Source organism: Pristis pectinata, chromosome 38 (genome assembly GCF_009764475.1).
Source record: "Pristis pectinata isolate sPriPec2 chromosome 38, sPriPec2.1.pri, whole genome shotgun sequence".
In the NCBI taxonomy this organism is placed as follows: Eukaryota; Metazoa; Chordata; class Chondrichthyes; order Rhinopristiformes; family Pristidae; genus Pristis; species Pristis pectinata.
Genome location: NC_067441.1, coordinates 5,025,356 through 5,050,610, shown reverse-complemented (window position 1 = coordinate 5,050,610; position 25,255 = coordinate 5,025,356). Strand labels below are relative to the sequence as shown.

At 44.2% G+C, this 25,255-nt stretch overlaps 1 protein-coding gene across 2 annotated transcripts in view; it reads right to left on the bottom strand.

Moving 5' to 3' along the window:
• Window positions 1-12,411: 12,411 nt before the first annotated feature.
• Window positions 12,412-25,255, bottom strand: part of LOC127586896 (RNA-binding protein 4-like) — a 45,750-nt gene continuing 32,906 nt past the window's right edge. Inside the window, exons 3-6 of one of the 2 annotated variants that reach the window (XR_007958727.1) lie at window positions 20,779-20,919; window positions 19,991-20,192; window positions 18,415-18,537; window positions 12,412-13,833 (exon numbers count right to left, since the gene is read on the bottom strand). Coding sequence is in view for 1 of the 2 variants with exons in the window: in XM_052044917.1 (XP_051900877.1) it covers window positions 20,909-20,919 (11 nt within the window). In the remaining variant the exon portion in view is untranslated. Of the gene's footprint in view, window positions 13,834-18,414; window positions 18,538-19,990; window positions 20,193-20,712; window positions 20,920-25,255 lie in introns of those variants that run through there. The other variant, XM_052044917.1, reaches the window with a different exon arrangement.

Here is a 25,255-nt window from a genome sequence, read left to right as displayed (position 1 = left end):
GACTGGTTGTAAGTATATATATTGGAAATGGCCACTTGGAGTTTATAAAATGAGAAGCCATTATGATGTTGGCTCAAAGTCTCGGTGGTTAATTAAAGTTTAAAGTTGAGTTTATTGTCATGTGCACAAGTACACGTATGCACAGGTGCAATGAAGAGCTTACCTACAGCAGCAGCAGTACAGGCACATAGCATAATATAAGCAGCATTCACAAGAAAAAAACAAACATAAATTATACACAATTTCACAAGAAAAAATGCAATTAGAAAAAAAACAAAGTCTACTTTAGTGCAAAGTGATCAGAGTGATTGTAGTGCTGCTAAACTTGTCGGGAGAGGTGATTGTTCAAGAAGCACGTTAAAAATGACATGCCTTTAAGTTGATGTGGGCCCATTTCAGTCTTCACACTGGATTGCTCACATGTTCTTCACAGAAAACTAGTGTGAGGACAGAGTTGGCTCACACCTGGAAGCTTTTTCCTTGGATGTGGACTAAAGACTAAGACTGAGGTGGGTGGTAGCAAGTAAAATAGGGGGATATGACCATTTCTTGTGCTTAGATTATAATGGCATAGATTCTTACACAAGCAGTTTCTAAGCAAATTGCCCTTGGTTACACCACACTTTGGAATGCGATGAAGTTCCCATAATACGGAATGGCACTGGAGTATGGACAAGAAATGCTTTACTGTAATGCTACTGAGTATATACCTATCAGAAAGACTTTCTCCAAATAGAAGGCTGAGAGATGGTGTTGATAGGGTTGATCTTGAGAAAGTGTTTCCAACCGACATGAGAGACGGAGTCATGGACCACGATATAACATGGTCACAAATAAAACAAGTAGAATTCAGCAGAAATTTTACTCAGAGAGGGTTGAAAATGTGGAATAGGGAGAGATCAAGTCCAGATATTTCTGAACCACAACCTGACTCTGATGTGAGCCAGAATTTTTCACAAATCAAATGACCATGCTTCAGGAGCAGCTGTAAAGTGCTTTGAGGTGTTCTGAGGTATGAAATATGCTAGATGAATGCAAATCTAACATTTTGGTCATGAGACACGGGAGAGGTATTCCCATTCCAATTTCAAGTCACAAATTGGATTGCCAATAGTCGGATTACTCACTCAATAACGTAAGCAATAACTGACAGATAAATTGGAGTTTGCCAGCATGATACAATAGTGTTTAAATAATTAGCAAATATGCCAGACATCTGTGACTGAAATACCCATTTAGGTAATGAGTTCAATACTAATCATTTCTTGATTTCATCGTGGTATTTTGTAAGGATTGGATGGTGCTTAAGCATTGGTTGTTTTATCTTTGAAACCTGCATTCACAGCAGGCCCAGCTGAGAAGATGAGAAGTCTCTGTCAATGTAAGAATGTGGGGCAGAACAATCAAAATCTCACTGGGCATTAGCCCTCAACGTACAATTAGAATGCTGTTGTCCCACATTTATGCCAGCAACTTTGTACGCTGGAAGTGACTTAAGTAGTTTGTGAGATCACTCATTTCTACAAACTCTTTCTCCCGTAGTGTAGCAGTTGCTAAAGGGCTGATGCATATCTGTACTAATGTGGAAATGCAACAAAGAAGGCTAGGAGAAGAATTGAGTCCTTCATGGGCTTCAAGTTGTAATGGGCAATTGGAGCCAAGTAGGCTGTGTGATAGGTTTAGTTATCAATAACATGCTAATTTGTGTGTTGGAACTGGTGTTGATTGACCTGCTGTCTCCGCAAAATCCTCCAGATTCACTGGAGACATAAGTGAACCGATATAATTGTCCTCTCCCAGGCTAACCAGCCCTAGTTACACACATTGGGCAGACCACGTCATTCGCATGTCTGACACTGGACTCCCAAAACCACACTGGTCTGATTACCATGTGAACAGAGGAGAAGATTCAGGGGTTTGCTCAAAACCTCTTTGAAAGACTGCAGCATCCCCACTGACTCCAGGAAACCTCTGGCCCGTGACTGCTCAAAGTGGAGGAGGAGTGTTGGGGATGGTATTGAGAACCTCACAGTCGTGCATCGGGAGCACACAGAAGCACTGTGAAGATGGTGAAAGAGGTAACAACTGTCATTCTGCCTTCCCCATCACGCACCTCCAGCCCCAGTGTGGAAGGTTCTGCTGCTGCTACCACACCGGCCTCATCAGGGATCCCAGAACCCACAAAACCAGAGTGGAAGCAAGTTAACCTCATTCCCGAAGGACTGCCTGAGAAGATGATGATTGACCAGTTTGTTCATGGGACTGTGCCTACTCTGCTTCAACTACCCAGGAAAGCTAATTGCGAGCAGGGATAATGGTGGATCAGCTGAAGGAAGATATCAAACCGTTAAAATAATGATATTTGGAGAAAACAAAGGCAAAGATAATGATTTCAGGGCTGGAGTCAAAGTCTCAATGTGGTCAAATACGGCACCAATATGTGATGATCTACAACAATTGCAGAGGAGGACAGCCAGGCCGTTTTATCTGGCTAAACTCCAGAACTAGGGCATGTTGACGTGAGGAAAGAGGATGTGCTGGAACCTTTGAAAAACATTAGGATAGATAAGTCACCGGGGCTGGATGGGATATATCCAAGGTTATTTATGGGAAGCGAGGGAAGAGATCGCTGCACCTTTGGTGACGATCTTGGCGTCCTCACTGGCCACAGGAGTAGTGCCAGATGATTGGAGGGTGGCAAATGTTGTATCTTTGTTTAAGAAAGGGAGTAGGGATAACGCTGGGAATTACAGACCAGTGAGTCTTACTTCAGTGGTGGACAAATTACTGGAGAAGATTCTTAGAAACAGGATTTATGGGCATTTGGAGAAGCATAGGCTAATTAGGGACAGTCAGCATGGCTTTGTGAGGGGCAGGATATGCCTCACGAGCCTGATTGAATTCTTTGAGGATGTGACAAAGCACATTGATGAAGGTAGAGCAGTGGATGTGGTGTACGTGGATTTTAGTAAAGCATTTGATAAGGTTCCTCATGGAAAGCTTATTCAGAAAGCAGGAGGCATGGGATCCAGGGAAACTTGGCTGTGTGGATTCAGAATTGCCCATAGAAGACAGAGGGTGGCGGTAGACAGAGCATATTCTGCCTGGAGGTCGGTGACCGGTGGTGTTCCGCAGGGATCTGTCCTGGGACCCCTGCTCTTTGTGATTTTTATAAATAGTTTGGATGAGGATGTGGAAGGGTGGGTTAGTAAGTTTGCTGATAATACAAAGGTTGGTGGTTTGTGGATAGTGTAGAAGGTTGCTGTAGATTACAACAGGATATCGATAGAATGCAGAGCTGGGCTGAGAAGTGGCAGATGGAGTTCAACCCAGATAAGTGTGAAGTAATACACTTCGGGAGATCGAACTGGAAGGCAGAATACAAGGTTAATGGCAGGACTCTTAGCAGTGTGGAGGAACAGAGGGATCTTGGGGTCCACATCCATAGATCCCTCGAGTTTGCCACGCAGGTCGATAGGGTTGTTAAGAAGGCTTATGGTGTGTTGGCCTTCTTTACGGTATCGAGTTCAAGAGCCGCAAGGTAATGTTGCAGCTCCATAGAGCTCTGGTTATACCACACTTGGAGCATTGTGTTCAGTTTTGGTCGCCTCATTATAGGAAGGATGTGGAAGCTTTAGAGAGGGTGCAGAGGAGATTTACCAGGATGCTGCCTAGATTGGAGAGCATGTCTTACCTTTGGAGAGAAGGAGGACGAGGGGTGACTTGATAGAGGTGTACAAGATGATAAGAGGCATAGATCGAGTGTACAGAGACTTTTTCCCAAGGCGACAATGGCTAGCACGAGGGGACATAATTTTAAGGTGATTGGAGGAAGATGTAAGGGGCATGTCAGGGGTAAGATTTTTTTTTTACACAGTGGTGGGTGCGTGAAACGCAGTGTCGGTAGAGGTTATGGGGGCAGATACATCAGGGATATTTAAGAGACTCTTAGACACATGAATGATAGAGAAATGGAGGGCTATGTGGGAGGGAAGGGTTAAATAGATCTTAGAGCGGGATAAAGTGTCGGCACAACATTGTGGGCCAAAAGGCCTGTACTGTTCTGTAACTATGCTGTAACTACCCCTGCACACACCTGTGGATTCCTCAGTCACACACATCTCTTTTGATTTAAAGAGTCTTCATATAATGACACAGCTATTTCCACAGTGGAGCTGATGGAATAATTTCCTTGCTTTCTGAGTAAACTGAATTTATTACTCGGTGGCCACACCACTGGTAAGTGACGGAAACTGATTTTATGCATAGAATCATCACGCTGCAGGAGGAGGCCATTTGGCCCATCATGTCATCTGGCAGCAATCCATTCAGTCCCTTCCTTCCTGACTTTCCATTGTAGCCTTGCAAATTATCTTCCCATGCACACCAGCAGGCTTGAGTGACTTGTTTTCCCCTCACTAACAAGAAATGATTTCCAGATCACATAACTCTGTGTTTAAGAAGTGGAGGTTCTCATTATCTTTTGCCCAGCAGTTAAATCTGTGACCCCTGGTCCTGAATTATCCACCAATGGGAACACCTTCACTTCATTTACTCCATCTAAACTTGTCATGATCAAATGATCTCTTGGTTCCAAGGAGAACAACCCCAGCTTCTCTGGTCTAACTCTGTAGCTGAAATCCCTCATCCCCTGGGACAACTATGTGCCATCTCTTCCATCCACGGCAGTCTTCTGGAGAAATTATTGGAAGTCCCTGTTTTTGTTGATTCTGTTTCTTGAATGAATTAAATTTGGCCCACCTTTCAACTTGTTGGCTGCCTCTGTGTCGTCAAGATATTCTGCTCCTCGAGCAAATGGTGGACTTGGTAGTTTGCTGGAGAGTAGGCCATTTGGTTGCTGTTTTATACAGAACAAGAGATGGCGATGGTATTCCCATAGTCTGGTCGACCTCCTACACAACTCCATGCAGTGACGAGGTGCTTCAGGAGAGGTGGGGTAAGAGCAGAAAGCCTGTACTGCGGGACATTTGGTTTGAGTTCAACAACAGTGACGAATTGCCAGTTGTGAAGTAATTTCTAACGAATGAGAGACGATACTGAGGCACAACCTGCGGTCTCATTGCACAGTCTCTCATTTGTGATATCTGAACAGCTCTCCTTTGTAATAGAGACTACAATGCTGCAAATGTCATGGATTGATACTGAGCATTGGACAATACCAACAAGACTGTGGGGAGTATGAAGATGATAGGTGCACTATTGGCGTAGCAGAGTGAATGGCTTCAACTTTTACACAGCAAAAGTCAAGGTGTTCTCAGACCAAGGCTGTGTCAGTGGAGGTGCTAACGGATGCTTTTCCCCAGTTGTCTTGGATCTCTGTGCCTTTGGGCCAAGAACTCACTCTGTCAAATCTGTGCAGTAGCTCACGTGCAATGACCGCATCCCATTAAAAGAAATCCATGCACAGGCACGTCAGAGCTGAAGTGGAAGCAAATCACCATCGACCTGGAAGAACTGCCAAAGAGGAGAGGAAAAGAATGGATATTTTCATTTTTAATCTTAAATGTTATTTCCCCAAAGACGGTAAGATTCAGAAGTATCTTTCAGCTTTCATTAATGACACATTGGTACCGTTATTTGAGATACATTGGGGATCGAAGAAAAGTTTGCGTCTTTCACTTCTTTGCGGCCAGTGAAGAATGGAAGCCAAGTTGTGCACAGCAAGCTCTCACAAACAAATGTAATAATGATCTGATCATTTTCAGCAATGTTGATTGAGAGATAAATACATGTTAAAAGATGGAGAGAACACCCAGTTGTCTCCAGGACTAAGGGCAGTGAGTCATCTCCTCCCACCTGAGTGAAGGCCCCGGACTTTTGTGCTCAAGTATCCAGAGTGGGACTCGAAGTCACTGAGACACAGCAGGCACTGTACGATGACCATTACGAACAATTACTTGAGCTTCAAACCTGTCAATTCTACAAAGAATTGGAGAACGTCAGAAATAGGGAGAGTAGGTGTTTGACCCCTTAAGCCCACTCAACCATTCAACAGGATACCGATCTTTGCTTCAACACCAATTTCTGTTTTCTTTGAGGGCAATGATTGAGCATCCACAGCTCTTGGGCAGAGAATTTCACAGATTCACCACTCTATGAAGAAATTTCTCTGGCTTAACTCTTACTTTAAGACCAACCCCATAGACCTGGGCCCTGCATCAACTCTGAACATTTTAAAGAGCTCATCTCCCATAGAGAGTACAGGCCAGGGCTACTCAATCTCTCCACGTTGACAAACCTGTCATCCCAGGAACCACTCCGCTGAATTTCTCTGCCCTTCCTCTGGAGCAGGTACAGTATAAGGTTAGGAGTCCAAAACTGTATATAGAACTCCAAGTGTGGCCCTATAAATCAAACACGTCAAGTCTGACCTGCCTGGCATGTCTTCCTGCTCTGCATTTCACAAGTCCTACATTATTTTGTCTACGTTCTCACTCACTCCTCCCATTCACTCACTGACCAGATAACCTTGTTTACAGCTTATTCCCATGGTCACCCTGGTTCTACCTATCAGAGAGATGTCCCCCTCCCCGCCCACAGCTTAACAAGCTTCTTTTCTCTCCTTCCTAGTTCTGATGAAGGGTCTTTAACCAGAAATATTATCTCTGTTTCTCTCTCCACAGATGAGTATTTCCAGCACTTTGTTATTATTTTAAATCGAAGATAATTTCCCCTTCATGGTTCCATGTTGACTCTCTTGAATTATATAGTTATTTCTTAAAAGGTACTTTATTATAGATTTATAGATTGTGGTGTATGTTGGCAGATAACCAGAGCATGTCCAGAGCCATCTCTTTCAAAACCCTGGAATGTAGATAATGGGTCCTTAGGGATTTATTAGAGTTCTTGCTCATTAACTTCGCTACTCTGTTTTGTCTTCAACACTTACTTGACGTTTGTTTTTCTGGTAACGTTTACTTTGTGTGTGTGTGTCTTCACAAGACATAATTTGTTTAATTCCTCTGTCTTTGCCTTTAGAAGCATGTTTGTAATATTTTTCATACCTTGATCCAATTTGCTGCCATCTTTGCTTTCAGTGCCTACTTATTATGTTTCCAACTTGAACTTCCACCTTTGCTTTCTGATTATTGTCTCGATTTCCCATCCCCTTGCCAAGCTAGTTGAAATGCTCCCCAAATGCACCAGCAACAGCTCTTCTCCACACCCCCTTCCCCTGCCATACCCTAAGGATATCGATCTTGGAGCTGGAAGGTTTAAAGCCCGCTCAGGCCTTGTTCTTTTTTTCGTTCTAATTGTGTTCTTTCTTGTAGAAATTGTGTATAATTTATGTTTAATTTATGTCTTTCATGTGAATGCTGGTTATGTGCCTGTGATGCTGCTGCAAGTAAGTTTTTCACTGCACCTTGCAGACGTGTACTTGTACATATGACAATAAACTCGAGTTTGACCGATTCTATCGTGCCTCTCTTAGTCATCTGCAGTGAAGTTCAGTTTTAAAACGCAGGACTCTCTTGCACATTATTGATGCTTTACGGTTTTCTAGTTGGATACGGTCATCTCCGGAACAGACTGCAATATTAACCTTCTCTCAGCTACGCAGCTTACTGAGGTTGTCACGGCCTTTCATCATTCCAATGCACAAAGTCCACTTTTTTGCCTTGCACCTAAGTCATAAAAGCTGAAGCCCTGTTCTTTTTGCTCGTAGTGAAATGAGACTGAACTTTTCTGCCTTCTGGCATGAGTCCCACAGCAGCCAAAACCAACTCCAGAAGAAATCAGTATTAACTGCATCTTCAAGGAGAAAATTGATGGGATGACTTGAGGCTTGGTGAGTTTGAAGGAGGTAAGGGAGGCAGAGAGATTTAGGGAGAAAATTGCAGAACGTGAAGCTACAATCACTTCAGACAGCAAACGATGAGGTTGGGGCACGTTAAGAGATCAGTGTCTATGAATTGGAGTGACTGGATACGTCAGGGTCAGGGGTTGTTGTGGTCAGTGATAATGAAAGATCATCAACATTAGCTATATTACTCTCTCCACAAGTGCTGCCTGACCTACTGAGTATTTCCAGCATCTTCTGTTTTACTTCAGATTTCTAGCATCTGAGGCATTTTGCTTTTAGAGACAGTCAGGGGTGTGACCTTGAAAGAATGTATACACATTTCAGTTTCATGTCAATAGCATTCTTAAAAACAATGTAGCTCATAAGGGACAGGAGTGAGTAATGAGCAGCTGTAGTAAAATGCTGATTTGGGGCTCGGGTCATATAAACAATGCAGACCTTCAAGGCTGCTCTGCTTTTCAATGAGATCATAACTGACCTCAGTTATGATCTCATTGAAACTCATTAGACTGCAGTTTTCTGCTTGGTCCCTATAACCTATGATTCCAGTAAGAATCAAAAATCTCAGCCTTGGATAGATTTAACTTAGCTTTCTGGGATAAAGAATTCCAATTCCTTGTCATCTTATAGTGTGCCCCTGGTTGTAGATTCCCCACCAGAGGAAAAATACTGCCATCGCGACCCTGCCAGTGCCTCTCAGAATCTAATGTTTCAACAAAATCATTCCTCCTTCCTTCTAAACTCTGAACCACTCAAATTGTCTTCATTGGATAATCCCTCCATTCCAGAACTCAATCTAATGAATCCTTCAACAGAGAGACTAAAACTGTATGCAGACTCAAGTTGTGGGACCTTCAGTAAATGGAATGAAAGCCTGGGTTCATTTGCAAAAGAAGCGAATGCTATTCTAGATTTTTTGGAGATTGTAGATGAAGATGGCTGTTCCCACCCACACCTCCCTGATTATGGTCAGTTTCAAGGTGGGGCTTAGAGTCACAGAGCACGGGAACGGGCCCGTGGACCTACCCATTCGTGCCGACCCAAGTCGCTTCCCTGAGTTCATTCCACTTACTTGCTTTTGGCCCATATCCCTCAAAACCTTTTCTATCCATGTATCTGTCTAAATGTCTTTTAAACGTACACACCTCTACCACTTCCTGTGGCAGCTCGTTCCACATCCCTACCACCCTCTGTGTGAAAAAGTTGCCCCTCAGTTGCTCTATAAATCTTTCCCCTTAAACCTGTGCCCTCTAGACTTCCCTTTCCTCGGGGAAAGACTGTGACTATTCACCTTATCTATGCCCCTCATGGTTTTATATACCTCTATCAAGTCACCTCTCAGCCTCCTGAAATGGTGGCCACAGGAGAACATAGGTTTAAGGTGCTGGGGAGTAGGTATAGAGGAGATGTCAGGGGTAAGTGGTGAGTGCGTGGAATGAGCTGCCGGCAACGGTGGTGGAAGCGGATACGATAGGGTCTTTTAAGAGACTTTTGGACAGGTACATGGAGCTTAGAAAAATAGAGGGCTATGGATAAGCCTAGTAATTTCTAAGGTAGTGACATGTTCGGCACAGCTTTGTGGGATGAAGGGCCTGAGTTGTGCTGTAGGTTCTCTATGTTTCTATGTTCTCAGCCTCCTATGCTCCAGGGAGAAAAGCCCCAACCTCTCCTTAGAACTCAAGCCCTCCAGTCCCAGTAACATCTTGTGATTCTTTGCTGCACCCTTTCCAACTTAATGTCATCTTTCTCAAAGCTAGGTGACCAGAACTGCACACAATACTCCAAGTGTGATCTCGCCAACGTCTTGTACAGTTGTAATGTTAATTTCCAACTCTTATGCTCAATGCCTTGACCACTAAATGCAAGTGTGCCAAATGCTTCCTTCACCAACCTGTCTGTGTTCCCTTTGTCAGGGAACAACGTACTTGTACCCCTGGGTCTCTGTTCAACAACACTCTCCAGGGTCCTGCCATTTACTGTGTAAGTCCTGACCTAGTGTAACTTATTAAAATGCAACACACCGCACTTGTCTGAGTTAAATTCCATCTTCCATTCGTTGGCCCTCTCTCCCAGTTGATCTAGATCCTGTTGTAATCTTAGATAATCATCTTCACGATCCACTGTACCACCAGTTTTGGTGACATCCATAAGCTTACTAACCAAGCTACCTACGTTCTCATCCAAATTGTTAATATAGATGACAAACAACAATGGACACAGCACCGATCCCCGTGGCACACAGCTGGTCACAGGCCTCCGATCCGAAAAACTCTTCACTACCACCCACTGACTCCTTCCACCAATCCAATTTTGTATCCAGTTGGCTAGCTCACCCTGAATCCCATGTGATCTAGCCTTCCGGACCAGTGTGTGGTAGGGACCTCATCAAAGGCCACACTAAAGTCCATGTAGACAACCTCTGTTGGCCCTGCCCTTGTCAATCCTGTTGGTCACCTCTTCAAAAAAAACTCAATCAAATTTGTGAGACACGATTTTTCATGTACAGAGCCGTGCTGACTATCCCTTATCAGTCCTTGCCTTTCCAAATGTACGTAGATCCTGTCTCTCGGAATCACCTCCTGTAACTTTCCCACCGATGCTAGGCTTACTAACCTGTAGTTCCCTGGCTGTCCTTGCAGCCCTTCTGAATTAAAGGCACAATATTAGCCTCCCTCCAGTCTTCTGGTACCTCACCCATGGCCAATGATGACAGAGATATCTCCCACCAGGGCCCCAGCAAGTTCTTCCCCATCTTCCCAGTGTTTTAGGATACACTTGGCCAGGCCCGATGGATTTATCCACCTTTATGTGTTTTAAGTGTGTCAGCACCTCTTCTTTTATAATCTGGATATATCTAAAGACATGACTGTTCCCTTCTGAATTCCCTTGCTTCCTGACTGCCACGGTAAGTAAGTACAGATGAGAAATATTCATTTAAGACCTCACCCATCTCCCGTGGCTCCACACATGGATGACTGCATTGATGCTTAAGGGGACCTAGTATCTCCCTAATTACCCTTTTTATTCTGAATATACTTATAGAATCTCTTAAAATTCTCCTTTGTCTTATTTGCTAAAGCTATCTCATGTCCTCTTTTTACCCTCTAAAATGTACTCCTATATCCCTTATTACTCCTCGAGGGATTCGCTTGATCCCAGCTGACGACATCAGACATTTCTGACCAGAGCCTCAATATTCCCTCATTGACCTGGATTCCTTAATCCTGCCAGCTTGCCCTTCATTTCTATAATGCTGGTCCTGAACTCTCCCTATCTCACTTTTAAAAGTCTCCCACTTGCCAGAGGTCCCTTCACCTGCAAACAGCCTCTCCCAATCAACCTTTGCAAATTCCTGTCTAAGGCCATCAAAATTAACCTTGCCTCAATTTAGGACTTTTAACCTATGGGCCAGTCCTATCTTTTTCCATAACTATTTTAAAACTTCCTCCAATTCGCATCTCTGAGATGTCAATGAATGCCTGTCTGCTTTAGTGTTTGCTGCTGTTCTAACCAATTTTTGTATTTGTTGCAGATTTTCACCTGTCAGTTGTATCTGTCGTTGAGAATCCTCACAGCCACACAGAGAGAAGACGACTATCCCATCATTCTGGACATGATTGAAATGTCAGGTGAAAGGCCAGTATTCAACTTTGCTGCACTGAAATAAGCTTTCTTGTTAAAATGATTAGTGACACAGAATTGACAGGCTGTATTTATTTGGACCAAATATTTTCACGCCAGTGAGAATGAGTCAGTTCCTGCAGCTTCCAGACACAGCAAGTGTCTGACTGGGGGTGGGGTGGAAGATTTTCACAAAGAAAATTGCAGAGTGATTTCATGTGCCTTGTGGGTGGCAAGATAATTTTGTGTATTTCTGGAATAATTCTCAGCTTCTGCAGGCTGTCATTTAGCTGAGGCTATTCAATTTAACCACTGAAGTCTCCAGAAGTGTTCTGATTACAATCATTTGCTTGAAATTCTGTTCTGTGAGGTATGAAATGATTTAGCAGGGAGAGATACTGATCCAATAACACCACCCATCATTGCAAACATATTTAAAGCAGCTGATTTAAGCTTGACATTTTAAGATATTTTATGCGCTTCTCTGAGAGAGTGTTTTCTCCCTTCCCCCACCCTGATCCGAGGCTGTCATTTCCACAGGCTGGTTTGCAGAATGAACGTCACTGATAATAAGGTGCTGATTTCCATCTCCCGCTTCAATCACGTCTGCACCAGTCAACAGACCGTATGACCCAGAGATTAAAGTGGAACCTGACCCTGTCTATTCTGACGACAGGAGCTCGCTACTTACTCACCTGCTTTCCACCAACATAACAGTGACTGCGCTCCAAAAAGGACTTCATTGATTGTAAAAAGCTTTGGGAGGTTATGAAGGGCATTTATATAAATGCAGGTCATCTCCTCTCAGTTCCCTTTGCATTGGATCAAAGTAAAATGCACTGCTAAAAACCAAACTTTGCTTTGTTTCCCAGAGTTTATTCATAGAATTACCAACAAATAATTGTCTGGACTGAATTAATTTATTTAAGAGAGAGATGCATTGGGAGATACAGTTTTCTGGATAGATGAGACATGAGGCATTACTCCTGGACATTTTGGTATTTATTTCCCCACCACTGGAAAAAAAGATGTTAAAATTGATGCTCATTGACTTTTGTTTACAAGATGGTTGAGTGCCTCCTCTAGACCCTACTCAATCTATAATCTTAACTGTACCTCAGCAGTTCGTGGTCTCTTTCACTTGCCAAACTACCACTTATTCTTGCAGTGGAGTGGAGGAGGTAGGAATATAACCAGCAAGGTTACATGAATCTTGCAGGATTCTTTACAAATCACCTCTGTCCTGCCCTCACACAAAACCCTAGTTCCTTGAATACACAGATTTAGACCCAGTCTCCAATTATGTGTTTGTGATACTAAACTTGGGTAGTTTCCATTGAAGAGCAGAGGAGTTTTTTGGAGCCTTTGCCATTATTTATTCCTCAACCAATGCAGTAAAATCAAAATCATTAATTGCTGATTACCACATTTTCATCAGTAGAAGTTTGTATGCAAAATGTTCCCTCCTCCTCGGACAGTCCCTCACGATCGAGGATGACTTGCTTCTGCTCCAGTTCTGAGGTGACTGATGGGGTTAACGCGGGGACGACAGACTTTTCCACAGATGTGCTCAATGGGTGGGTCATGCATCCCTGTGAGGTGGTGCATTCCTTCCACTATTTATCCTGTGCTTCCTGCGTTCATGATGCGTAGACTCCAGGTTCTCAGTACCATTCTGAGTGTTTCCCCTCCATCTCGAGCAGTTTCAGGCGTCTGTGGGGATGCTGCAATCTTTGAAGGAGGCTTTGAGAACGTTGTTGAATCTTTTCCTCTGTCCACCTGGTAATCTGTTCCCAAGACAGAGCGCAAAATACAGTGTCTGCTGCAGCAATCTGATGTTGGACTGGTGAAAGGTATGGCCTGGATGTCGTCTGAGAGAGGATGCTGACGGGGATTCACCTATCCTTCCAGTGGAGCTGGAGGATTTTGCAGAAATGATGTTGGTATTGTCTTTCCGGTCCCCTTGGGTACCTTGTCTTTGAAGCAGACATCACTGCTGCCTGGGAGACCATGTGTTTTATGATGGATCTGAAATCTTGATCTTTAAAACACCCTTTCCCTCAACCAGTCAAAGGCTGAGCTGGTGGACTGAAGGTGAATTTCACCATTGCTCTCTGCCTTTGGAAAGGTGCCTCCTATTGGATGAAGGTGTCGTATAGTGGGGGCAGATGGGCAGAGACCCTCAGTCTTGCGGATGATGAGTCTTGTATGCTTCAGTAAACGAATCAATGATGACCTGAAGCTTGGTGCCTCGAGGTTGTCTGCACACTGTGGTTTGACGACAGAGCACGAGGTGACCTCGGTTCTGGACCGCAAGTTGACTAGATTCCCATTAGTCCTGTAGACCAGCTCCACTCCAGTGGGAAGCTCATTGGTGAAGTCCAGAACTGTGAGGAGAATTAAAAACATTTCACTTCGAAAGCACTTCATCAACTATGTAAGTAATGTGGAAAATAAAGCCTGCCCCTTTCTTATGATTGTATCTATCTTTTCAAAATTCAGTATTTTTCTGTACACTGTCTCACGTCTAACTATTAGCAACTACCTTTCTCATGCTGGGACTTCTGACAAACACCGGCAGAAAAATCTGATTGCAACTGAGCGTTTACTGCAGTTTGTGGGCCAGCACTGCATCTTGCTCACTTGCTGTGTGAGTTGATGTGCAGCAGCAATCGATACTGTCCTATTCATCCAGACAGCAGTGACATTTCAGAAATCAGATTATTCTTGGTGAGCATGCTTGTGTCTTATTTCCATTTGTTGCGATTCAATTATTGCAAGAATTATTAAAACAAGTTCCAGAGAAAGGATTTACCAAGTGACAGATTTACCAAGTGACAGATTCACCAAGTGTCTGCCCTCACTGCAATTCTAACGAAGTTGGGAGTATAATGTTATTCTGATTTATGTTCCTTTGTGTTTGTGCCCTGTCAGGTTTCTTCTGCGCTAGATCTAAAAGCCCTTCTCAGAGCACATTCTCAAGGGGACGTTCCATCAACTGCCCTCAGAATGCTGTCTTGTAATGGAGAAATTGAGAAAGTTAATGCTGAAGGTGATTTATTGTAAGTGATCTTCTTTCCAACCCCTTAGGTGATCCTAATGCACTGCCTTGTTGAGCATCACAATCTCAAATAGTGTTTTGTCTGGGAGTCTCTTGTCAATTAGTTGAGAATTCATGGAATCACACTGCATGGAGTCTGTGCCATCAGTCACCCAGTTACACTGATGCTACATTAATCCCATTTGTTATTCTCCCCACATTCTCAGCAGCTCCCCCAGATTCTACTGCTCACCCACATAATAGGGGCAATGTACAGAGGCCAATTAACCCACCAATCTGCACATCTTTGGGATTTGAGAAGAAACTGGAGCACCTGGGAAAAATCCACGCAGTCACAGGGAGAACGTGCAGACTCTGTACAGACAGTGCCCGTGGTCAGGACTGAACCAGGTCTAGAGTGCTGTGAGGTAGTGGCTCTACCAGCTATGCCACTGTGCAGCTAGTAATAAGATGTACAAGTCTGTCATACTGTTGAGTGGAGCTCTGCAAGGGAAAAGCCCAATGGTACGTAAACAAAAAATACACTCAAGCACTGAAATACACAATGCATTGGTGGCTGTGATCCCACTACTATAAGCTATGAAATATCCCCTCTTTCGTGTGCTTGTTGAATCTGTTCCTCCCCATCCTTTCAGACAGTACATTACAAACCACAATGAGTTGATCACGCCAGATCACGTCAGAGAAAGAATATAGGAGGCTCCTTCCCTTTCTGGTGGTCACCTATGGTTATTCCCCTCTCAATGTTTGGGGGAGAGTGGAGGAAAATGGTTTCTGAGATGAAAGCAGCAGCCAGGTCTGTGCCACCACAGTTGGCTCTGATGCAAAGTCCAGATGATCAGTCATGGTGAGGGGAATGTCTGTTAATTATGGGAACAGTCAGGTGCTTCTGTGGCCAAGAGCAAGACTCCAGAATGGTAAATTGCCTCCCTTGTGATAGAGTCAGGGATGTGTTGGATTGTGTACAGAAGGGAGTGTTCCGAGGTCATCATACAGACTGCACTAATGCAATAGAACAGAACAGTACAGCACAGGAACAGGCCCTTCAGCCCATGATGTTGTGCTGAACTAATTAAGCTAATAATACCTCAACCCTTCTGCCTGCACGTGATCCATAGCTCTCCATTCTCTGCATATTCATGTGCATTTCAAAGCGCCTCAAAAAGCTCCTCTATCGCATCTGCCTCCACCACCCCTGGCAGCCCATTCCAGGCACTCACCATTCTCTACTTTTTTTTAAAAAAAACTAGCTCCACACATCTCCTTTGAACTTACTTTTCCATCCAGGGGGTAGTTGTAACGTGGAATGCACTGGCTGAGTAGTTGGTGAAGGCAGGTACTCTTACAATATTTAATAAATCTCTTCATGAGAACTTGAATCGCCAGGATACAGCAGATGACTGAATCAGTGCTAGTGAATGGGATGAGTATAGTTGGTTACTCAATGGTTGGCATAGCCTGTTGTATGATTCCATGACCTGGATGAGAATGAGCCTTCCCACACTGTCCCATCTTCTACTGAGGGTAGACTCCTCCCTGGACCTTAAAGCAGCTCACTGTGGACTGCTCACATTCCACTTGGGAATTTCAAGCAGCAGAGCTCTTGGGTGGATAATGAGTTAATTCGCTGAGCGGGAAAGTTCTGTAATTTTCCCTGGGCACAGAGTGTCAAATAAGTAAATGGACTTTACAGTGAGCAATTTGATGTTCCCCAACTCCTTGACTGGTCTAGAGGTGGTAATAAGTACCCTGTTTCTTCTTTGTTCGGAGATCCTTGTATCTTGGTGTGTGTGTGGAAGAGGTGACACTTTCAAACCACTTAATGGTCCATGAATAATGTGATCAATACTTTGTTGATCAAAGTAATGTTTTGGACTAAATTAGTGAGATTTGAACCTTGGAGCTTCACTAAAAGCCTGTTTGTTAGTCTGTTGGGTAAATGTGTCCTTGCACACCTGCGTCCCAGACTGCTGGAGTCACCCTGTACTAATTCCTCGAGCTCTCCTGCAAGGCTTCTAATACTGTTAGATTAAAGTGAGATGCTAACAAGAGGACTTCTAACTGCATTCTGATCCTCAAACAATGCTGTCCTTTGATCTGTCAATTTTGAAGAGTTTGTTTGAGGAGGGGAGGGGGGAGGGGGTGGGAGGGGGGAGGGGGTGGAGGGGAGAGGGGTGGGAGGGGGGAGGGGGTGGGAGGGGAGAGGGGTGGGAGGGGAGAGGGGTTGGAGGGGAGAGGGGGGGAGGGGGAGAGGAGGGGAGGGGGGGGGAGGGGAGAGGGAGGGGAGAGGGAGGGGGGGGGAGGGGGGGGAGGGGAGAGGGAGGGGGGGGGGGAGGGGAGAGGGAGGGGGGGGGGAGGGGAGGGGGAGGGGGGAGGGGAGGGGGAGGGGGGGAGGTGGAGAGGGAGGGGGGGGAGGGGAGAGGGAGGGGGGGGAGGGGAGAGGGGGGGGGAGGGGGGAGGGAGGGGGGGGGGAGGGGGAGAGGAGGGGGGGGGGAGGGGGGAGGGGGGGGGAGGGGAGAGGGGGGGGAGGGGGAGGGGGGGAGGGGGAGGGAGGGGGGGGGAGGGGGGGGGAGGGGAGGAGGAGGGGGGAGGGGAGAGGGAGGGGAGGAGGAGGGGGGAGGGGAGAGGGGGGGGGAGGGGAGAGGGAGGGGGGGGAGGGGAGAGGGAGGGGAGGGAGGGGGGGAGGGGGGGGGAGGGGAGGAGGAGGGGGGAGGGGAGAGGGAGGGGAGGGAGGGGGGGAGGGGGGGGAGGGGAGGAGGAGGGGGGAGGGGAGAGGGAGGGGAGGAGGAGGGGGGAGGGGAGAGGGAGGGGAGGAGGAGGGGAGAGGGAGAGGGGGGGAGGGGGGGAGAGGGGGAAGGAGCTTCTAATAGCTGCACACTGGATGGAACAGGACATTGCCTGCTCTGTGACAGCAATGAATAACACTGATACACTGGACAAGTATTTTCCATCTTCACATATTATATCAAACACTTATGCATACATCAAATTGTTCCTGGAATTGAAATTCAGTCGGAAGACAAACATTTGCCCTAATTACACTGTCGACCCTAAAGACCTTGACTGCAAGGGCATTCACAACTCCTCTAATGGTACTTCTTTCATGTCAAACCTGGTGGGCCCAAGCAATTTCACCCACTGGTGTTCCTGGGGTAAGAGATGAAATTGGGTAGTATTTCCACTACTAATCATTTAATAGATGATGTGACTTGAACGTGCATTCTTTCAACGTTGGTTGGGAACTGCACCCGGTTCTGGGCTAAAGCAGAGAATACTTCCTCCATGCCACCCCAGCAAGCTGCCTCTGCTCCAAATGGGGAAGGTTCCTTGACCATATCCAAGTGATACATTGCCATTCCATATGAACTATCATTTGGCCTTCCTTGCTATCGTAATGATTTGCGTCAAGAAATTAGGTTGAGACCATCTCCATAAAAGCCTAACATTGTTTCAACACACCAAGTCCGTGTCAGCTGATGTTAAAGAACGCCACTCAATCCTGTTCCATCATAAATATCCCCTCAAGTAACAAACAATCGGTGGGGTGAGGGGATGTGGCCGGCAAGATATTGTTGATATTCGTCCTCTCTCAAGTGTCTGTCTTACTTCGTTTAAGCCCCTGATTGACTGCTTTTCTGCCAACCATTTTAATAAGTTCCAGATCATAACTGCTGTGGGTACAAAAAGTTATCAACTTCCACAATACTTTACATCCGTGTCCCTGACCATCAAACTATTGCCAATGAGTACAGCTTCTATCCATTTACTCTTTGATAATTACCTTCTTTAGTCCAAGGATAACATTTATTATTGTACGTAGAACCCTTGGAACAGGCAGATTCAAAGTCTCATTTCTAAGAATAAGTGCCAAGCCATTACAACAACAGTTCTGTTACTGTGTCTGTACCTTTCCTTTGTTTTCCTGGTGGCTGGCAAGACTTGTGCTCGCCTGCATTGACCCAAGTGCTGAGGCAGTGTTCGGGAGTTGATTTATTTTGGTTGATTAATTTTCAGGATCAGTGCTTGTCATCTTAAAAGAAATAAAAAAAAATAAGAGACATCAAGCAGGCTGTTGTCATGCTATTTTACACTGTTGAGATCTCCCTGTGTGTTTGGAGAGTACCTAATTATATTTTCTTGGCCTAGAAAGCAGCCAACATTAACAATAATATTTTTGGCACACATCGCACTGCACGGCTTGTGCGACAATGATTTATGTTCCCTATCCTGATTCACAGGAGTATTAAGGAAGATTACAGTCTTCTCATGCTCACTGCTCTGTCATATTTCAAAGCCCGGAGACATTCCCGCTTCTCAGAAAGCCCACTGCATCAAAACTGCTTGAGAAGAGATTCCTTTAAAGAGGAACAGAAGCCTCTGGGAATGTTTCCGAAAGGTAATTTCTTTCACAGCTTGCATTCTGTTGCCGTCTCATGCAACAGGAACACAATTCAGGCAGAAAGGATGACACATTCAATTCTGCGCCATTCAGTCCATTTAAATTAATGAACAGAAAAGCAATTTTGGCAAGCTTCACGTAGGCTAAACAATAGCACCAGGAAGAAAATTTTAACCATCAATAGTTGTGATAGTACCATGGAGGCAATACATTCAGTCACAAAATCGACGGTCTGATTCCAGAAGCATGTAGAATGATAACGTTGCAGTTTGCTTCCATTATATTTAAGGATATTTAAAGTGTTTATATTATTCATGAGGAACACCTTCTCAACCAGTTAAACACTAACCATCACATCTGTGCTCCATAAAATTCAGCTGTAAACTATACACATGGGGGAAAGAATATCTGAGCAGTATGGCTAAGGTTTGGACACAACAGCCTGGCACTGAGACAGCTCTTTCAACAAAATCTCTTAAAAGTTGAACAGGCCACAAAAACTGATTATTCAAATTCAAAAACACTTTCACAATTCACTTCCAGCCTTCGAAGGGGTTGCAGTAACCCAGACTGCCGACGCAGAGTCGAGGACGCAGCAAGACCTGCCATATTGACAAAGGATCAGTTGGGAGAAATACTTCATAAATGTGAACAAAGATATGAAGGGAATAGTCCAAATGGCCCTGAGGCCACTCCACTATTCAATAAGATTGTGTTCCTCATCCCCTCTATTACCAGCAAGCCCAAATCAATACCCAGATTCTTTCATTCCCTCAGTTTCCAAAATCAATCGATCTTATCCTTTCATATTCTGAATGGCTGAGCATCCACAGTCTCTGCGAATAGACAAACTTTCACAGCCTATGAATAAATAAACTTCTCAATTGGTCCTGAATGGCCTCCACAGCTCTAAAGTCTCCAGCCAATGGAAACAGCATCCCACCATCAATCCTCTGCTGATGCTCGACTGTTTCAACAAGATCACCCTCAGTAAGCATTGACCATTCTTAAAGCTCAGCCCAGGAATCAGTCTAGTGACATGAGTTGTGTAGAATTTGAGAATGTTGTAATTTCTGGGACTCACCAGTTTTCATTTTAAATCCATTCTCCCTCATTCAGACTCCATCTACCAGATGTATGTGTATCTTCAGCTTTCTTGACAATATACGATTCGCCACGAGTCCAATGCCTCTGCTCCTTTCTCAAGTAGGTCACATCAATCTACCATCACCATTCATGACAGAAAAGTTACAAGGTGTGCATCATTCTTCGTCCAATGGACACCACTGAGAAGCAAATAAAAACCGTCAAACCCTCCTTCCTTATTTACCCATTCACTGCACCTTACCAGCCATCATCAATTCCTTCTCAGGCGAATGAACAAAAAATGCCATGCCTTTCACGACCTTGATACATCCCAAACCCTTTCCAGCTAATTAAGCACTTTGAGGGAAAACAAAATAGAGAGATATTGGACAGAAGTGATGTTTTAGTATTGCTGCTTCACAAGCTCTTTGAACAGTGAATCTTATTATTTGCACTCCAGAGGCGATGGGGCTGAGGTTTAGCATCCTATCCAACAGAAGCCCTTTTGGTTTCCACCTGAATTGTAACAAGGGTTGTTTACTTGTTTTTTCCAGCTTCGAAAACAAGCCCTCAATCAAATCATTGCTTTATATTTCTCTCTTTTAGAACTGTCAAGCATTGTGAACATTTAATGAATTGGGCTGAAATTACACCAATTCACAGCTGAACCCAGACATTACATCTTAGATGAAGACTTTTATGCACCAACCATGTATATCAAATATGGGTGTACATCAGTACGAAGAAAGTACAGAGCATGATGGAATTTACTCAAGCATACATTACTCAACAACAAATGAATCTAGTGCCGTCTGCTTCATTCACCGATGATTAAAGCATCAATTTATTTCTGATTTGCAACATCCAAGACTCTTTTTCCATGTTCTCTCGCCACTGCTGAGGACCATTGATTCTCTCAGTGCAGAGCTGTGGTGAACAGAAGGAGCAAAGATGGCAAACAATCAGAATGGAGAAAAGGGGATTCTGAGCTTTACATACAAAATACCAAAGCAAAATAAAACAATTAAGACACAGTAACAATGCCAGACTTACAGTTCCTGGGCTCTCTTCATTGGTATAAAGATTCAGAAAATATTAGAATTCAAAATTACGAGGGGTAGTTTACACTGAATTGGTAAGAATGAAGCCATAAATTCATATTTTGGTCCCAAACTATAAAGAGAGAAGGAATACCTTCCACACAGGAAGATAACACAATGCAGGAAGAGACACAATAAGGTCCATTGTACAAGGGCCTACTGAAGTCCGTCAGTGAAATATTCAAGGGATTTAGATAAGCATTTGAATAAATTTATTGAAGCCTACAGGAAGATAGGGTTACTGAGCTCCAAAGATAACAATGGCAAAATTACAATGAAGTTTACCAAGGAATATTTTATACTGAGATCCGGGCCCTTTATTTTTAAAGCATACTGGCATAGGGAATAAAGCAGTGTCTAATCTCAGAAACTTGTTTGCAGGATTGGAGGTTTCAAAAGTTTTGCAATTTCAAGTGATTCAAGGATATTGGGTTAATGGCTTGTTGCACTGTGGACAGAGGCCAGTGACTATGGCATCAAATCAGTGGTATGATTGGCCAGGCATTGTCCATTGCAGACCTGTAGGATTTAATATCACCAGGCTGAATCAGTCATATGGTTCAAAGTTTCAGCACATGTTCCAGATTGGTACCCTAATGAAGTATTGAAGAAGATGCCATTGTTCATATGAAACATTAAACACAGGTCATTTGTTACAACACAGAAAAACATCTGAAGACACAGACGGATTAGAACCCAATCTAAGGCATGCATGAGAATATTAATATTAATATCATAAGTCAGTGGGAGGTAAGAAACAGAAGCAGATCAGTTGGCCTCTTGCGCCATTCAGTATCTGATCATCTACCTCAGCATTGCTGCACCAACCCCATATCCCTTCATTGTCTAATGTCCAACACTTACCGATGTGTGTCTTGAAGGTACTCAATGACTGAGCCACTACAGCACTCGTGGATACACAGAATTCCCAAGATTCACAATAATTTGGATGAAGAAACATCAGCTAAGTTCTATCCTGAATGGCTGATCTCCTATTTTTTGGTTGTAATCCCTGGTTCTAGACACCCAACAGAGGAGCACACCATTCCTGCATCCACCTGTAAGAACATTGCGTGCTTTAATAAGATCACCTGAACCTAATCTCTATTGTACATCACCTCATTGGATAGAACCCCTTCCCACAAATTAATTTCAAGAACTTTCTTTGGGAGGGAAACCAGAACAGTACAGCATATTCCAGCAGGACATCTTTACTCTTGAGCTCAAATCCTTTTGCAGTAAAGGCTAATTATTATTTGGTTGTAAACTGTGGCTCTAATTTCCTTATTTTTGCAATGTCCTACGTTTCCACTTTTGCCTGGGGACCCAAGGAATTCTGTCCCTTGCTCTTTATTTGTTCCACCCAAACTGTTTCTACTTGTTGATTTTCTGAACTGGGATCCATTTTCTCTCCGACCTTTATCCAATCTTTTATTATCACAGCTGCCTACCCCTTCACTTTTTCCACTTCTCATATATTTTCTGTAATATTTAGTTCCCAACATGAGTCACATCTCTGTGATGACTGTGCCCATTTATTTCTCTTTAGGTCAGTAATTTAATTACTTTATTATGAATGCTCATGCATTCAGATAGAGCTTTCAAGTTTACCACTTTTCCCTGGCTGGACTCTAATTCCACATGTACTATTATGTCTGTATGCTCCGTCCCTTCCTGACAGACTTTGGGGTTATTATTACTCATTTTGCTTTCCTGCACTATCACCTTGATCTTTCTCCTCAACCTTCTGAATTTTCTCTCACCTGAACTCTAATCCTGCCCCCACCTCACCGCGATTTAGTTTAAAGCCTTATCTGCAGCTCCAGTTCTTTGGTTCACCAGGACACTGGTCCCAACCCAATTCAAGTGAGTCAGAATAGCTCTTGCTTTCCCCACTATTGTTCCCGACTTACCATGTTGAAACCTATTTCCCCTACAGCAATCTACAAAAACTCTCTAGTCTGATTGCAATGGGACACAGTTTTTTAAAAAAATCTATCAGTTGAAGTATATAAATAAACACAAAATTGAATCATTCCCTTACTGAATGCCCTGAACACTGAAGTTTTCGTGCGGGACTTGGGTTTTTAATAAAGTCAGATGGCACAAGCTGGGACAGAACACAAGAGAAATGAGGAGGAGGCCATATGACCCCTCATGCCTGCCCATTCAGTAACATTATGGTTGATTGCGTGGCTCATCCATATCCCCAACCATTACCCCTCCCCCTAGCATTTAACGCCCAAATATTTATCAGTCTTAGCCTTGAATATCAGAACATCCATGGTTCTCCAAGTTGCAAAATTCCAACAATGTGCAACCTTACGTGTAAAGAAATTCCCACTCGTCTCCATCTCAAATGCCCAAACGATTCTGCCAAGGTAATGCCCTTTGGTGGCTCAGTAAGGAGGCTTGATGGCTCACAACTCCAGCAAGCCAAGTTTGATCCTGACCTCCAGTGCAGTTTGTGAACACATCCTCCCTGTGACAGTGTACGTTTCCTCCTGGTATTTTCTCCCATGCTGGTTGGCAGGTTCATAGACAACTGTGAATTCTCTCTCATGCTGGTCATAGAATCCCACAGCACAGAAACAGGCCCTTTGGCCCACCACGTTGACAATCAAGTCATCATCTATACTGATCCTACTCATCAGCACTTCATCGCCTTTGCCGTTCAAGTGTTGATCTGGATATTTAAATATTGTGAGAAGACCTGCCTCCACCACTCTCGCTAGTGAGTGATGGGAGAATCAGGGGAATCCTTGGCCACGAGAGAGAATAGGCAACAGGGAAATCTGGGCATGGGATTGATGAAAATGCCCTGACAACTGGCAATAGACTTGATGGGCCGAATGACCTCTTTCTACGACATGAGGAATATGAGTACATGTGGCCTAGACTCCCCAGCCTGAGGAAGTAGCCTTTCCACCTCTTCCATCGGAGAACTAAGGCCAGTACATCCTTCCTTGGAGAACAAAACTGCAGAATATTTCACGTGACTTCAAAATCACAATTTTCCACAAAACCTTTTATATTTCACCCTCTTGTAATAAAGGCCAGTTTTCTGTCCCTGCTGACTGCTTGCTGTACTAACCCGTTTACCTCCTGTGCCTTCTGAACAGGCACATATGCAGGTTCCTCTATACCCAGGTTCTCACCATTTAAAACAAATCTGGAGATGGAAGACGGGGAAGAATTTTTAAATGATTACAAGAAATTAAAAATTGGTTTACAGGGCTAGAGGAGACAAATGAGAAGGTTTTTAAAAATGGGAAAACAATTGGAGACCGAGTTCTGGCTGAGTGGATCCTGATGACACAGCTGAGGAGATGATTAAATGGATTGGGGGGGGGGGGGAAATGGAGAACAGAGTTGTGAGTGAGGATTTAATGGAGGGGGAGAGGTAGGGAAAGAAGCTGGAAAATATTGTAGGGGATAGAAATAGCTGAGGGTTCACAGAGCAAAACCATGCACAAGAGCTGAATTTCAATATGCTGAGGAGGGCAAATAAACAAAAACAGGTCAAAAGGTCCCTTGAACAAAAAGTCCCACATTCGAGTTTGCAGGGCTAATTGTGATCAAACAGACCCAAAACCTCATCACTGAGATTAAAATGCTTTAATTATCCCCTCGAGATTGCTGTGGGAGCACACACTGCTCCCATGGAAAACATAAATCCAGGGAACTTGGCCACATAGTCAAGCTCCAAGTTGCCAGAAAGCAGAACTTCCGCTTTAAGGTCATCTGGAGCAAAGCGCAATGGATCCCAGCTTGTACTGTCGAGGCTGATCCCTCCGTGCCACAGTCATACCGCACAGGAGACCCGGCAACTGTTCCTTCTTTTGAGCTTTCAACTCATTTGCTTCCTCAAAACTGCTGTGCTTGGTGTTTGTCTGAACTGCTTTCAAGTTGTGGATACCCTGGTCACACACACACGTATCCCTTCACCTTTGCAACCCGTGTTGAAATGTTGTTCAGTACATTCCGTTGTGGAATGTCTTTCCTCCCTCAGTCTTCCCTATCTCCTGCTGGCCCTCACCTCATCTTTATTGACAGTGTCCTAAATCTAGCTTTGGTAACAACCTGCACTCCTCACCATTTACTTTGATTTTCAAAGTCAAAAGTCAAAGTCGAGTTTATTGTCATGTGCACAAGTCCATGTG